Below are 17067 nucleotides of genomic sequence, written 5' to 3'. Positions count from 1 at the left end.
CATCATCATCCCCATCTTCATCATAATCATCATCATCCCCATCTTCATCATAATCATCATCATCACCATCTTCACCATCATCATCATCATCACCATCTTCATTATAATCATCATCCCCATCTTCATCATAATCATCATCACCATCTTCACCATCTTCATCATCTTCATCATTATCATCATCCCCATCCTCATCATAATCATCATCATCACCATCATCATCAGGGACATGGGCGCAGAGTGTGGACAGTACAGACGCTGATCACACCTTGTTCAGGAACAAAGCTCCGCCTGGCGCCATAGTCAAGCGGACAGCACGGCCCCGGCAGCCGCTGGACCCTAGTGGGCCCGGCCTGCGGGAACCGGGCGGGGGAAACGGCCCCGCCCAGCCGGCCCTGGCTAGCGCCGCGCCCAGCAGCTCCCCGCCCGCCGGCCCGCCCGCCCGACTGCCCGAGGGAGCAGGTGTCCTGCGGGAGGCGTCCGCCCGGGGCTGGGGGACGTGCGAGCCCGTGTGCGTGTCTCGGGATCCTCTCCTCCCTGCGCCCTGCGCGTTCCTCCTCTCCTGCTTCGGAGGTGGCTGCCTGAGCCATGTCCACCCGAGGTGAGTGGGGACCAGCCGGCGGGGTGTGCCGACCTGACCTGGGCGGGAGCAGGGCGCGCAGACCAGGTGCTCCAGGGCCGGGGGCTTCCAGAGCTGAGCCGGCCCCAGCGCGGCCTGAAACTTCGGCAGTGGCTCCCCGGCTCCTAGGCTGGGAGAGGAAGCGCTCGCCCTTGACCTTGGTCGCCGGATGTGGGTGAAGCCTGGAGGCCAAGGTCCGGTGCCCAGCCCACCTGTACTGGCTGCGCGGCTGAGCTGGGAAGGTGTGGGGGATGGGCTGGCCACGGCTAATCCTGCTGAAGAGCCGCGGAAGGGCTGGCTGGGAAGAAGGGGCATCTTTTCCTCCTTTCTTGTTACCATTTTGTAGCTCAGTTATGGAAGCAATCCAGGGCTTGCTGCAGCAGGATTTAAAGCTGCAGGGTTTATACTCCATTAAAAAAGGTCATTTTTACCTGTGCTAACCTTCAACTGGTGTCCGGCTCTCTCCTCCCACCCGTCTTGATCTGGAGTGGAAACAATTACTGCAGGTGAAATGGAAGGATGAGCAAGGAGAGAAATCCGAATTGCTTTTCAGGCAGGAGTGAAGGGAATGAATTTCTGCCATCCGGATGCAGCAGCTCCGGAGAGTGGGTTAGGCAGAGCTTGGTGGCTGCCACTATGAGTGAGATGTTAAAGATCGAGCCGTTGTGCAGCTTGCAGGCAATTCAAGCCAAGTGGCTTGGTTGCTTTGTCATGAGCGTTGGAGGAAAATATTGATTCTTTTTAGAAAGTGTGGTTGTGAAGCAGTAACTCCACATCCTCGGCTCCCCGTGAGGCTCCTCCGGGTGACAGGCTGCAGTGCTCTTTAAACTCCGAAGCTTTGGCCCTTTTCCGTGAGGGAGAAAGTTAGGGGTTCAGTTACAGTGCTGGATAAGTAAGCATTGCTTGTCAGGGTCATGCTGGGGGTTATCACAAATCATCTCTATTCAGGATGCCAAAAATCTGCTTTGAGGAGTGTGGTCTTGGTTGGTGGCTGTTCTGGCAGTGTGACTGTTCAGCTCCATACGGGAGGTGGGGCGAGGGGCTGGGGTTTACATTTAGATGACCAGGCGACAGCGGTGACATGAGACCTACCTAACCATGGCCAGTGAATGATTCGTGCATGTTAGGGTTGGAGGCGGAGAAGGATGACGCCTGTATGGAAGGTCCTTTGAGGTCCGAGGCTGTGCCTCTGAGACCCTGAGCAGTGTTCTGAGGCCTTTCAGCCCTGACCTTTGCACTTACTATAGATGGCAAGGGCCGTGAGTGGGAAATTCCTTAGGAGCGGTGAAGCTCTCTTGGGTGAGAGTCCCACCGACTTGGTGGTATGAGCCTGAAATCCCTCCTACGGCCTCTGGCTGTCGGTGCCGACCAACCACCGGGAGCCTCGGCGAGTCCAGTCCACCGATTCCACGTGGTCCCTGTGGTTTATCTGGGTGGCAGCTGGACGTGTCAGACGGGAAAGGGCAAAAGTCCTGCTTGAACCACCTTTCTCGAGGGCTTCTGAGCCTAAGGAAAGCGGGCGATTTCCTGTTTCCCTTTCACCCCGTTGTAATTGTGCTGGGTGGTTTCAGCCGTCAACCCCACCTGCGCTGGAGTGGTCTGGGGGAGAGTCCTAAGGCATTACCCTGCTCAGGCTGGCCTGTGGCTCCTGTGGGGACATTTTGATTATTAGTTGATATGAGAAGACGGGCCAGGTGTGAACCACGCCACGGGCCGAGCCCGGAACTGTGTATGGGGGGGGGGGGGCAGCTGCACATGAGAGCGCACACTCCCACTCTTACTCTCTCTGCTCTTGCCTGTGCATGTGGTACTTTAAGTTCCTGCCTTGATTTCCCCACAGTAACAGACTGTGATCAGATCAGGACCCCATAGACAAAACGCTTCGTCCCTGGAGCCACCTTGACAGGGTATGTGGTCACAGCAACGGCGTGAGAGAGGAGCAGCAGCCAGGGGCCCATCATTTGAAGTCTGAAATCTCGCAGGGAGAAGACATCACACCAACTGCTAGTTAGTCAAGACGTTTTCGTCAGACACTTTGCACCTGTTATATAACCTAATCCCTTCAGGGACACGGAGTGGGCACTAGCATTACCTGCCATTTTGTAGAAGGAGCTGAGGTCTTGAGAGGTTTTCTTTGCATTGCCACACTTCACTGGCTGGTGAGTGGGAGGCCTGTTCCCCAGCCAGCGCTGTCTGACTCAGGTCCCTGACCAGAACATTCAGCATCAGCTTCACAGGTGCTCTCTGGCATCGAGGGAGGAAGCGTGCTGCCCACACTCCCCTCCCTCCTCCTTTTCCAGCCTGAGGACCAATTTCTAGATGTTATCAAAGACCTAGTTGTTTTATTGTGTCTTTCTGAAGTTCTTGTATTTACACAAATTGGAACAAAATTCCAAGCGATGAGTAGCGTGTGTGCCTGGTGAACCTCCTGGGATCTCAAAACACATCAACACTGAGTGTCCCTGTTTGGCCCGGCCTGTCACTGCTCTCAACTCTGCACCTGAAAGTAGAGCTGAAAGCCCAGGAAGTCAGCGTGACTGTTCAAGTATACAGGTTAGAAGTAGGAAAGCCTTAGACTCTGGAAAATATAAACCCCACTGATACACAGTGGTGTCTGTATATTTTTAGTATTCAGCATTGCAGGTTATGGTGAGAGTAAAACTGTTTTTAAAAACCAGAAATGCTGAAATAAGTTGGGATTGGATTTCAATGGGAGAACAACTTCATTAAAAATTTTTTACGGAAAGAAACACACACTTGTTTGCTATTTAAGACATATGGAGTATGTACTAAAATTAAATCCACTATTAAACTAACAATTAAAAGTATTTTTAACGTTCATGGCGGCGCGAGTTAAGCTGTTTCTAGCAATGGTTTCTTCAGATAGACTCGTCAGACCCTGGTGGTGTGTTCTTCTCCCTTGAGGCCAAAGTGGCTCTGTTGTGTCCTGGTGTTGACTCACCATCTATACGAGGTGGCCACAGTAAGTGCCGTTTCTAGTCACGGGGAGGATCTTCTGACTAGTCTTCTTAAAATATAGACTGCAGGTCTGGTTGCAGATCTAAGGGATGAAACTTGCAGCGGCAGAGCCCGGGAGCCACACGTGTGAAAAGTCCCAGTGTCATTAGACTAGAGTGGGGCCCCACACCTCAGGATGCTCGGGCTCTGGAAATCAAATATGTGGGATCCAGTACTTTGTGCTAGAGAAACCGAGGGAAGGTAATCGGGATGTCAGAGGTGCGAGGTGCCTCAGGCAGGTCGGTGCTTCCACACGCCAGAGAACACGAGTGTGGTTCTGGTTGGTGCCTGTGCTCCAGGTTCAGCGAGAGACTGTCTCAAAAGTGGTGTGGAGAGCAGTAGGGAGAGACAGCCACATCCGCCTCTGGTCACCAAGTGTGCCGTGGGTGCCTGCTCATGTGTGCATGTGCTCCACAGACACACACACACACACACACACACACACATCACTTAAAGAGCATTCTGGGTAGATTTTGAAGTCTGAATCTTTCCATAGACTCAACTTAGTCTGGTGCCGGCTCTCATGGCAGCCATCAAATGAAGAGCTCTGCCATCAAATGAAGGGCCTGCATCTCCTAGCCGGTTCTCAAAGGAACAGTTTTAAGTCACAAAAATAATATTACAATTATGATATGATAAAGAACATGAGAACACCAATCTAAATTGTGATGTAAGTGTTTAAACTCCAACACAGTGCAAGGACATGAAGTTAGAAATGAAAAATTTCTCTTTTTACTTCCTACCCAAATAACAAAGCACAGGAAAGACGATAGTTGGAAATCGTCCAGCTGGTTTCTGACTGCTTGGTTTCTGGTTCAGTTCAGTAGCTGTTAAATATTTACCCCACCTTGCACACATGCAGATACTGAGCATCGTGCAAGGAGAAGGCTGCGTGAGTGCACTAGTCTTTCGGAGCACCGAGTCTGGGCGAAAGTTTGTGGTGCGGGTGGATGGCCTTGGCTGAGCCCATCGGAGAGAGCCATCAGAGGCTGCACGCTCTGGGAACAGAGCAATCTCCATACCTTGGTTTCCAGAACATCCCATTGAAACACTGAAGGCCCATCCACAGGGGATGCCCCCGAATTGTGGCGCACACACATGGACTATTAGGAAGTGTGAGTTTGGTCTATACGCCCTGGTTTGGACATATGTGCATCATACATATTAAAGGAATAAGGCAAGTTTTAGAATGGTGCATCTAAAACTGGTATCCAAGTTTGAAATGAAGAAACATCATCTGTGTGTGCATGCCCCAAGCATAGACTCAGTGTTACGGAGGAGCCTGCCCACCACACAGCCACCTCACAGCAGGGACGGGGGGGAGGCGGGTGGCACTCTTTTTCTTAATTTACTTCTCTTAGTTATGGATTCTATTGCTGTGACAAAACACCATGACTGAAAGCAAGTTGGGGAGAAAAGTGTTTCTTTCGTCTCACATGTCCGGATCACAGCCCATCATGAAGGGAAATCAAGGCAGGAACTGAAGCAGAAGCTGTGGAGGGGTATTTGTTGGATGGCTTCACATGTGCTCCTGTAGTGCCCATGGCCCCCTTGCCAGGGGTGACGGGGTGACAGTGCCCACAGTGGGCCATCTCATGTCAATCATCAGTCAAGAACATGTACCACAGGTTTGCCCACATGCCAGTCCAGTTAGGACATTCCTCAGCTGAGGGTCCCTCTTCTAAAATGGCTTCAGCTTGTGTCAAGTTCACATGAAACTGTCCAGCACAATGTTTCTGTGGTTTTTTTTTTTTTGGGGGGGGGAGCAAATAGATATGGTTGAAATAGATTCAGACAAAAGTCCAGTTAAGGGAAAATATCTACTTCATCATACTCATTTATTTCATTCGTTCCAGTTGTGGTCATAGATTTTTATCTATGTAGTAATGCTCATTCATTCATTCATCCATTCATTCGGGGTCTCGTGTACTCCAGGTTGGCTGGATCTCCTGGTGGAGGCGAAGTTGACCTTGACTTACTGATTGGCTTGCTTCTCACTTTGGAATGCTGTGTTTACAGGCATATGCCACCGGGCATGTTTTTTCGTGTTGAGAATCAGACCCACAGCTTGGAGCATGTTAAGCGAACACTTTACCAGCTGAGCCCTTTCAACACACATGTATTTGACATGTATTAGCAGCTGGTTGATCAACAGACCCCAGATGTTTGGGACCAGCATGTGTTTCTTGAGGTTATACAAACTTGACAAAAGGCAATACTCCTATATTCTCCACATTGCTGCATTCTCCAAAGAGCCCCAGAACTTTAACTTGTTATGAGTTTCTGTCTTTCACATCTACAGTATTTCTCTTGATTTTTAAAAAAGTTTAATGTTATCTGTTGTTGGGTTCAGTAAATTTATTCTCGACTATCAAATTTTCTGCAGAAAATAACAACAAAAAATATACTCTATATCTACCTTGGAGGAACTCACAGTGTTTTATGGAGAGCAAGAAATACAAATATATAGAAAAGGACTTGGCAGGCACAGGTACATGATGTAGGACGAAGGAGCAGGGACTGGCCTTGCTCAGCTGTAGGGGAGGACCGCAAGTCCAGTGGGGCTCCATCAACAGACCTGTGTTCTTGGAGAACGAGTTGGGTTTAGATGGATGAAGCAGGATGAGAGGGAGGAAGGGGTGGCATGGGGGAGAAATGCTGGCCTCAGAGCATGCAGATGCAGGTGGCTGGCTTGTTTGTTGGCAATGGAGAGGCAGAGCTCTGCGGCCCAGCCTCCGCAGGCGGGAGGCATTGTGGAACACTAGAGGCAGAGGGATTCCACTGAGAAGGAACTGCGGCTTCAGAGCACAGTGGAAATGGAAGCAGAGCACTGTTTCTACAATGGCCTCAGAAGGCTGGACTGTCCCTATATCTGTGGACAGCATTAATTTTTAGAAATATTGGGGAGGATCTGGCAAGAGTTGAGGAAGGGGAAGAATATAATCAAATTCATTTTATGAGAACATTTTAAATGAAAAAATTTACTGAGCTGTAATTTACTTGCGGTTGCCATTATGTGGCCGATCATCACTTTCCAATGTGCTTTAGAGGAAAAGGAATTTTACCCCAATTAAAATAGTATTATCTAGCAATATCTGTCCATCCATCTATCCATCCATCAGGTAGCAGTCTATTGAGTCTCCCTAGCGAGGGATAATCAAACATACTTCAGGGCAGTGCAATCATTAGTACCGATCAGATGGTTCGATACTGGTGCCGCAAGGATTCGGCCCTGGTTCATCCTCTGACTTGTTCTCAGCTGGCTTTCTTACGTAGCCCAGGCCCACCTGCCTAGGGCCGGCGCTGCCCAGGTGGACATCCCGTTTCAATCATCATCTGGACAGTTTCTCACAGGCAGGCCGGTGCAGGCCAGCCGTAGAGGCCGTTCTTCAGGTGACATTTCCCCCTGGTGACTCTGGAGAGTGTCAAGGTGACGACAGACCTAACCAAGATAGATACAAAATAGAATCCACGATGAAAAGGTGAGTTTCCTTCTTCCCTCCATCCCAGAGCAGAACTGACACCTGCGGAACACAACCCAAAGCCATGTAATACTTCGGTGCTTCGAGACGGCCAGACTTTAACCTTCAGGGCTGATTACTAAGTGTTTCTTACAGAGTTCCAACTGCAAAGTCTCCTCGTTCCTGGGCTGTGAATGCTAATTGAAAAGGTCATTCCGAGCCCAGCTTGGGCAGCCTGTGCTTCTATCTTGGCCCTTGGGCGGTAAATCAGGAACTCAAGGCCAGTCTGGGTGCCTGTGACTCTGTCTCAAACAAACAAACAAAAACCAAGCCCCTAACCAAAATAACAACAAAGAGAAAACAGCTTCCCCCCTCCCCAAGCAGCAAATGGAAACAAAAGATAGAATTTTGACCAGTGGCTGCACATCTGATTGCAGATTATCTTCATTAAAGTTTAAGCTTGAACTCTGGGCTCTCTCTGCCTTTCAACCCAGGACATTTCTGAGCTATTGGCATGCTCAGGTATTGTGACTAACACAGAGTTAGAACTGTAACTCCAACTAAAATCAAACTCACATAAAATTTTGGAAGATACTTTCACCTGGGTGTAAGTACATGATGGTTTTCTATTGAGGCAGAAAACTATCATGGGAATTTGATGCCTGGTGCTTTTGTTCTTTCAATAGTAATTTAATTAATTATTAATTAATTAATTTGCAGTGGACATGCTAGGCAAATACTATACCACTGAGCCAGGTCTCAGATTCATAATTATTTTTTAAACAAAATTTTCTTGTTTTTAAAGATTTATTTATTATTTATACAACATTCTGCCTGTACACCAGATCTTACTATAGATGGTTATGAGCCACCATGTGGTTCCTGGGAATTGAACTCAGGACCTTGGGAAGAACAGTGAGTGTTCTTAACTTCTGAGCCATCTCTCCAACCCTCATAATTATTTTAATGCGAAGCTTTATTTATTTTAATTAATCCATTTAAAGGGAGCTTTAAATGTGTAGTTCAGCGTGCCTATGGATCTTATAGCATCCTCATTATTATTGATATTTTGAGACAATCTTACTGTGTAGCCAAGGATAGCTTACCATTTAGTGTGTTGCTCAGGCTGCTCTACGAATCATGCTGCTTCTGCCTAGCCTCAAGTACCGGGACTAGAGGTGTGTACGACCATAGGACTTATTGACTTTCTGCCAAAATGTTAGGGATTTATTTTCCCAGTATGTTGTAATATGGAGGAAATTATCTACCATATACTTACCAATATATGAGGATTGTTTATGAAAAATAATTAGTGGGTAGGAAAGTCCCTATTTAGAAGATGAATCTATAAAAATCCCTGTGTAATTGAATCTTTTGTATAATTATTAAAATCAAATAAAAGGGAGCATTATGGGTCAAGCATTCAAACACTATTTGCTGACTGGCTGGAGATCACATGAGTCTAGCCATTTGTTTAGTTCATTTTTTTTTCTTTTAGGCTTGAAGAGAAAGTTATTTAGACTGTCGGCAAATTAAAAGAAACGAGTCCTTTATTCTGTACAGCATGCTCTTGTCCGGCTCTTTAGCGGTACACACTGGAATAATATTTACTGGTGTGTCTGTAGCTGCCGTGGAGTAAACTCTAAAATGTTTTTCCCTGAAGAGAATGCCCTGCAGCATGTTTTCAGTTTAGGCTGCATCCAAAGTCTTTACTCAACATATTGGGAATTCACATGAAAACATCCACAACAGGGAAGGCTCCCAAGAGCTGGGTGGGAACAATGAAGGGAAGTGGGGACAAAGGCAAACAGCTATTTCTGTCCTTCAGCTCCACGTAGGAGTGAGCAGAAGGAGACGAGTTCCAGCATCTGGGCAAAGAGGAGGGAAGGCAGCCATCATTTCGAAAAGTAAAACAAAACAACCCCCAAGGCAGCCCCCCAAACCCAAACAATTGGGAGTAGAGAGACCAGGCTGGCAGTCTCCAGGAGATCCAAGGTGTTTTTTATCTCCTTGCTCTGTGTGAGATAGGGAATCTGTTTTTAGTCCTTGGACCATTGAGCGTGTAATGTACATGGGTGGCAGAGAAAGGGTGTGGTTTTGCCCACCATTCCTTTGCGCCATTTATTTTAGGAGCGTGTATTCTGTGCCTAGGTGCTCTTGTAGACCACACCTAGAGTCAGGAAACTGTCAGTGCTCGTTTATGTGGTCATTCCATATGTGTTATTGAACATGTGTGGGTATTGTAGGTGTGGAGGGGAGACAGACACTGCTAAAATGTCTGTGGTCCCTGTGCGTGGAACTCAACAAGAGTGGGCACACGGGCACACTGGAGAGGCAAGGACAGGGAAGCCATTATCTGTGTGGACAGTTAGTGGAAGAGACGCCTGGCAGGAAACTGAAAGTGGAAAAGGAGCTGTGAAGACACCCAGGAGAGGATTTCTCGGCACTGAATGTTCTTAGGGTCTGTCTCACTTGTATGTTCGAGGACCAGCATGGAGGATCTGGTGGCAGGGAGAAAGGGATGGAGCTAAAGTCATGGATGGATAGCAGGGTTCAGATTGACTCTTGAGGGCCTCCATAGGGGCTTGAGTTTTGTTCAGTTAGGTCTAGTGAGATAGGAAGGGACCTTGGGGAAATTCCTGGGAGAGTTGTGACATGACTGGATACAGTTTCAAAATATCATTCGGTCAGCAGTGTGGATGGTAGACCAGAGGGGTGGAGGTTGGAAGCAGAAAGATGGTGAGAACAAGATGTGAGGTGGCTGGGACCTGAATGCGAGAGCAGCCAGCGAGAGGCCGTTAGAGCCTGCAAGTCCTGAGGCCTGCCTGGCTGGTGAGGATAAAAAGAAAGGTGAGGGAGCCTGGCTACTTTCCATTTCGGTCAGCTGGGAGGGTGGCAGGGAAGAGGGGAGGGGAGAAGGGAGGGGCCTGACAGTTCAGACACATGACTCTGATGTCCCCTTACCTGTTGTGAAGATGGTTACAGTGTTTCATGGACAGAAGGATTCCTCAGCAAGTGGAGAAACTCAGCCCAGACCATCATCTGCAGCCACTGTTTCATACAGAGCTCAGTTCAGGTCTTGTTGCCAGAGCATGCCCCACATGTCCCGCGCTGCCCGTGTGCACCAGGCTGAAACCCACGCTGGGGAAAGAGTATATCTGGCTCTCTTTCTAATTGCTCATCACTTCTCATCAGTGAGTTATTTTCTGCTCTTTTGAACATAGCTTGGGTTTAAAGGAAAAAACATCACGTTACCTGCCATTTCTCAATATCATCACTGTTATCACTGTAAAAACAACACAAAAACAACAGAGAGGCTATCTTACCGTTTGGATAAGTTCATTCATTCATTTCTGTACTCAGTCATTCTCTGGTCATAAGCAGACACGACTCTGTGTGTGCAGGCAGCACTTTCCGGTGAAGGGACACCCCTCCCCGCCGGACCTCAGATGTGCCTGGCCTGGCATCTAGCACAGAGCTGGAGAGACACTGTAAAGATGGCTCTGCCCTGTGTGAAGCCGGTGAAGCCAAGTGTGACACGGGGTGAGATGCCCCGGGCCTAGCGTGCGTAGGTGAACCGATCGCCAGTGCACGGTTGTTGAGAGAATTAGGAGGAGGCTGCGGTAGTGTGAATGGTGGTGTAAGTCCTGCCGTGGGGAAGGGGAGGTCCCTCTGGGGCGTTGGAGAAACTTCGGGCTTCCGGGTTGCTCAAACGAGTCATGTGAGCCTCTTCACCAGTCAAGGCTGAAACAGGCCTTTTTTCCTACCGGAGCAAGGAGCGCTTGACGCAGTCTAACCCGAGCCTGGTGTTTGGTGGTGGAAGACGCCATCTTTGCCATCTTGATTTGGCGGTACCACCTCTCCTGCCCCTTGAGTTCCGTGTCACTGCAGCCTGGGGAGCCACACCGGAGCTCCCTTTTCTGGTCCCTGCTCTCACCCCATCACCAGGTTCCTGGAAGCGGCAGGGATGCCGAGGTGTCTGGGTAGGCCGCTCTGTGGGCCGAGGTAGGGGTGGAGGAACCTCTGGGGCATCGTTGCCATTTCTCCCTTTCCTAAGGAATAAACTGGTCACATATTTTCCTGGTGTCCAGACCCCGAGGAGCTCTGCCTCGTGGGAGGACACAGCCACCAAGACTGGTCCTACTAGGACCCCCGCTCACCTCTTCCACCTCTCCTCAGGCTGCCCCCCCCCCCCAGCCAAGAGTGCTAAGAGCCTCTTCTCATGGTGGCCTGGCACAACTCAGAGAATTACATTACAGCTTATTTCTAGGGCCTGTGCTGTGGCTCAGTGGGTAAGGGGGTCTGCAGTGAAGCCGGAGAACCCGAGGTTGCTCCTGGGACCCACACAGTATAAGGAGAAATCTGTTCCCACAGATTGTCCTCTGACCTCCTCACACACATGGTGACACACACATACATATACAAAGTAAACAAGTTCGGAATGTCTGTTAGAAGCTTCCTTTAATACTTGAACACTGTCCAGTGACACAAAAGAGCAGTAGGCGCACAAAGTTGCCTTCAAATAGAGCCAGCAGCATGTGAGTGTGGAAAGCTCCCATCCCTAGGCAGGGCAATTCCAAAGTTCTTAAACAGTTTTTGAGACGGGGCTTACTCTGTATCTCAAATTAGCCTTGAACTCACTGTGTAGTCCAGGCTGGGCTTGAACTCCCCAAATCTCCCTGTGTGAGGAAGTTCTAGGATTGGAGTCACTGAATCTTATCAAAGCACTTTAAATACCGGGAAGCTTAGCTCCTCCTGGACTCTTCCCACAGAAAACAGTGGGCTAGGCTAGACCCTGTCCACAGAGTCCAGGCAGGAAGTTCTAATGAGTATTCAGTCTCCTGGAAGCTGGGCGTGGCAAGACTTACCTGCAGGCCTGTAATCCGAGCGCCTGCAAGGTGGAGGCAGAAAATGAATCAGGAGTTTGAGGCCAACCTCAGCCGTAAGCGGCTGATCATGAGCAAGCCAGCGGCTTCTTGCTGTCTTGTAGAGATCTCGTCTTACCTTCCTCCCTGAAAAGAAACTACCATGTGGGCTGCGGGGCTGGCTCCGTTAGTGACACTGGCCATGAACCCGGTCAGTTAGATCACTGGCCCTCACAAAGATCTGGCTGGACACAGCAGCATGTCTGTTACATAACTCATGAGACTACACCGACATATACACACACTCAGGACACACACACACACAGCACACACATACATACTCACACACGTACACACACACACACATACACAAATTCACACTCACATAGCACACACATGCACACACACACACACACACACACACACACACACACACACACACACGCTCCCTACTTACCCTGTTCTGTTATCCACTGAGAGCTTCCCATACGCACAGCGAACTCTTCAGGACTGCCCAGTGTTCCCGAGACACTGCTCCCCCTGGTCTGCTAGGCCTTCACTGACTGACACCTTTCTCACGCACACGGGGATCTTGTGTGTTCCCGGGTTTGCAATGTGCTGTGCTATTCTGTAACTCTGGATGATGCCCTGCTGGTGGCTTACACCTAATGGACAGACGTCCTGGGCCTGAGAATTTTTAGGATTGTCACAGCTGCCCTCTTTCAGTGCAGTCTCTGCTTTCCCCATGCGCTCTGCACTTATTACAGGAAAACGGTCTGCAGGACTGTGAAAAGTTCACGTTTCTCTTGTTTAAGCCGTGGGACAGGCTGATTTTCCCCTGGGATTAGAAGATGGAACTCTGCTTACCTCATCCAAAACCAGCCCATTGCCTCGCACACAGTTACCTTTTCCTGGACGACCAATGTCAAGAGAGTTGTTGCTTTTTGATCAGGACAGCCACAAAAGAGACATCACAGTGCTGTGTTCTCTAGATTGTTGGTTTTATTCTTGCTCACATGTCCCACAGCTGGAAAATGGAGCCCATGGGGGCGGGAAGGGGCCCACTTGCTAAAGTGCCTGGTACACAGGCTGAGGACCCGAGTTAGGACCCCATTAAAAAGATAGACCGGGTAGGCACACATCTGTGTGGGCAGCACTGTGGGCGGGGCCTGGGTGGGCCCCCGAGCTCCCTGTCCAGCCTGTCCAGAGGACGGTGTAAACTCCAGGTCCAGGAGAGACCCTGTCTCAAAACATAAGGCAGACAGTGAGAAGGAACCTGCTTTGCCTTGTCTCCACACATGCATACTTCGCACCCGTGTGCACACACATGTGAATGTACACATAACTCACCTGCACTCACATGTACATGTGCACACACACATGAACATACATCACACACATATGCACACACATGCAATGAACATGTTCACACACGCACGAATTACACACCTAACACACAAACACATGCACAAAACTTGAAAATGAAGCCTTTAAAGGCTGAACGCTGTGGTGAGTACGGGCGGAGCAAAGGCGGGGGCGCTCTGTGCAGAGTGAGGAGCAGGAGCCCAGTGTGGGCTGAGCCCGGCTTCCCAGCTCGGGTGACGCTTCCGTTTCCAGCCCTGATAAAGCTTTGAAACAAGTCGGATGACTCAGTTGTGTGCTGAGCACGTGCCAGCCGAGCCTGACTGTGAGCGGGAACAGAGTCGGGAGCCTTATGTAATCGTCCTTGGGCAGAAGGCTCAAGAAGGTGCTGGTTGCCGGCCAAGGCATGGCAATGTGTTTGGGGCCTTTTATCACTTCTGCCTTTGTGCAGGGTGGTTCAGAGCTTCCTGCTTACACATCCGTCTGACTTGAGTTTGGTGTCTTGAGCCAACAAAAATGCAGAGTGGGTGAGAGCCCATGAGTGTGTCACTGTCTTTCTGTTCTTGCCTCACACATTTGCTTGTTTGGTGTGTGCCATTTTATCTATCTATCTATCTATCTATCTATCTATCTATCTATCTATCATTCATTTATTCATCCACTTGACGATCCAATCGTAGCCCCCTTCCTTCCCTCCTCATGGTCCCACCCTCCTTCCCGCTTCCCTGTACTTTTCTTCTCCCACCCCCAGAATAGGGAGCCCCTCCCCCAACTGCCCACCCAGCACATAAGTCATATCAGGACTGATTGCATCCTCTACCAAGGTGGCTGGCAATGCAGCCCCACCAGGGGAAAGTGATCAAAAGGATGCAAGAGAGCCCATTGGATGGAGCGCAGGAAGCTTTGTGGAAGAGTGGGAGGAAGGAGAACAGGAGGACCCAGAGGGAACAGGAGCTCCGTAACCTGAGACACCATCGAAGGACCATGCACGGACTGGACCTAGGTCCTCCACACAGGTGTCCGCAATGGACAGCTCAGTCTTCATGTGGGTCCCCCAGCAAGGGGAGCAGGGCCTCTGACAAGGACTCCCCTGATCCTTCCCCTGCATCCTTTTCTGTGTGTTTCATTTTTGATCATGCTCGAACACTCTGGCCAAGGAGCAGAAACAGAGAACTATCAGCGGGCTGGTTTGCTCTGGGAAGGCTGTTACATGAATTGGATGGGCTTCTGGGAAGGCTTTCATAAAACTGCTGCCACAGGTAACTTATAAAATTGTTCAGGTGCTATTTTGTTTGTTCAAACTCAAAAGGACTGTCAAGATGGCGGGGTCAGATTTGTTTTTAATCTCAGTTCTCTGGCTGTTGTTTCTGATACAAAAGACAAATACCAAACCCCTATATTTGCCTGACAAAGAGGGAAAGAGACGCTAGGCGGAGAGGTAGGCATGCCCGCTTGGCTGGCGCGCAGAGGGAGGCTTGCTCATCCTTGACTTGGCAGCTGGCATGCCAGTGACTGCTTTCCTTTCTCTTCCTTTTGCTACGTTTGATAGTCTAGGCAGATTCTCCATCAAACACTCCAGTCTTCTGTGTCACAACTGTCAAATTACACAGTATCCTACTCAATTCAGAAAAAAATCCTACAGGGTCCCATGAGAGGGCTCAGTGAGTACAGTGTTTGCTGTCAAGCCTTGGACTTAAACGTGACTTATACCATCCCAAGAGGGATGGCATTCTGGAGTTATGCATTCCGTTATAGCAGCCGAGAGGGAGGGATGCTGTGCAGGGAATTATGGATTCGGAGACTGGTTTGAAGGCAGAAACTCGGTGAATGAACTCTGCACAGCAGGGGTGCCCTCTGCCCACTTTTCTGAGGCCCTCGGCCGCATCTCAGCTTCGCTGGCACTCTTCCCTTCCTTTGGTTTTGTGTGATTGTTCCCGTGTGTGCCCCTGTTATGGAGACCGTTAGACTTCTTAAGAAGGGCTGGCTGTGAGTCAGCTCTGCTGACAGGGACCCTGGAGGGCACACTCCAGCAGATCTGAGTGGGTTTGAGAAGCCATGTCCGTGTGCTGTAGCGGGACCCCCGTCACCCATAGACTCAGCACCTGGTACAGTGATTGCACAAGTGTGAACCCCCTTCTACCTCAGATAAGTACTTAGCACTGCACACAAAGCCCTCTAAAAGGCACTCTTTACAGAAAAGGTGAAAGGAAGAACATTTCGGGGGGGGATTCAGCAAGGTGAGGCAGACTCAGGCAGGACTGCATGCTCTCGCTCATATGCAGGCTCTAGCTTTTAATGTTTAAGGATATGACTGTAAGAGGGTGTGAGTGTACATTTAGGTCATGAGACTAGGGAAGGAACCACCAGGAGGGAAGGCAAGACTATATGCATGGCATGGAAGCAGAGAGGAGGCTGCCAGGCAGTGAGGGACACACGATGGAGTGGAGGGATGGGCGAATTATTTTGAGGATCTCATTCTAAAACCTAATACTGTGCATGCTAAACTGAAGACATTTACAAATGTCCGTTAAAGTCAGCCAGCAGGCACTCACTGAAGCATTAGATTGTCAATTATTCAGCGCAAACTATCTGCTTGTGGCGTATAAGTGTGTGCATTGCACAGCTGCCAACTAGTGCTGCTGTGGAGGAAATGAAGCTGGGGTGGCTGGAGAGCATGGTGGGTGATCAGGGAAAGGGACTTGGGTACCCTGACATGAACAGAGGAAGAAAGGGGAGGCTTTTGTGAGTGCGGGGCTTGAGTGTCACACGTGAGCAGACAGCCGTGCATAACCCAGGAGACAGGTCAGAGGGCAGATGAGGGCGGCCGTCATGTGACGCCTCGTGAAACACTCTGAGGACATGGGCTTTTGCTCGGAGGCAGCTGGGGCACTGGAGGTTCAGTAGATAAAGCTACTCAGTTAAATGTGGCATTAAGAAAAACACAAGAATCTTTAATTTTGTGGCTTTGGACTTGTTTATTTGTGTAATATTTGGTCAGCTTTGGTGTGTGTGTGTGTGTGTGTGTGTGTGTGTGTGTGTGTGTGTTTATTGTTTTAATTTGTAAATCACTGCATTTGTAAGTAGCAAGCAAAGAGTATATCCTGTACCATGGGTCACTTACATTGTTGAGAGAAGAAAGAAACAAACACAGCCACCATGTCAGGGGCAGTTGTTGGCTCCTGTGCAGCGTGGAGCCTTAGGCACCATCCAGAAGAATAAGCGCAGGAGGAAGGCAAACCCTGCTTGTCTGACTGGGGAAAGGAAAAGCTGTGAGGCGAGATAACAAGCCGCAGAGGGTGTGGTCAAGAAGGAATCAACACATCTGATGACAAATCATTGCTTTTTCAGTGTTGCCCTTGATTTTGGAAACAGTATTTGGATTAAACGATTAGACAGACTTTATTTTAGCCTGTGATTTAGGCAAGGCAGAAACTCTCCAGGGCAGAATTTACATAGAGGAGGATTATTGTCAAAAATCTCAGCTGCAGCCCCAGCCATGGTGACATGTCTTTAATCCTAGCACTTGGGAGTCAAGGCAAAGTGGTCTTTCTGATCTCAAGGCCAGCCTCATTCATATACAAGTTAGGTCTAATGAGGACCTGTCTTGAAGAATGAGGAGGAGGAGGAAGAGAAGGAAGAAGAATAAAAGGAGGAGGGGGAAGGAAAGAAGGAAGGAAGGAGGAAAGGAAGGAAGGAAGGAAGGAAGGAAGGAAGGAAGGAAGGAAGGAAGGAAGGAAGGAAGGAA

The 17067-nt window shown here is 49.3% G+C and overlaps 1 protein-coding gene across 1 annotated transcript in view; it reads left to right on the top strand.

Moving 5' to 3' along the window:
• The first annotated feature begins 392 nt into the window (after nt 1-392).
• Ablim1 (actin binding LIM protein 1) overlaps nt 393-17067 on the top strand; it is a 221084-nt gene continuing 204409 nt past the window's right edge. Inside the window, exon 1 of the mRNA XM_055591551.1 lies at nt 393-598. Within this exon, the coding sequence (XP_055447526.1) occupies nt 586-598 (13 nt within the window). The 5' untranslated portion in view covers nt 393-585. The remainder of the gene's footprint in view (nt 599-17067) is intronic.

Source organism: Psammomys obesus, unplaced genomic scaffold, assembly GCF_907164565.1.
Source record: "Psammomys obesus unplaced genomic scaffold, mPsaObe1.curated_primary_1811, whole genome shotgun sequence".
Taxonomy (NCBI): Eukaryota; Metazoa; Chordata; class Mammalia; order Rodentia; family Muridae; genus Psammomys; species Psammomys obesus.
The sequence above is the reverse complement of the archived record's forward strand: the minus strand, read 5'-3'. Positions and strand labels throughout refer to the sequence as shown.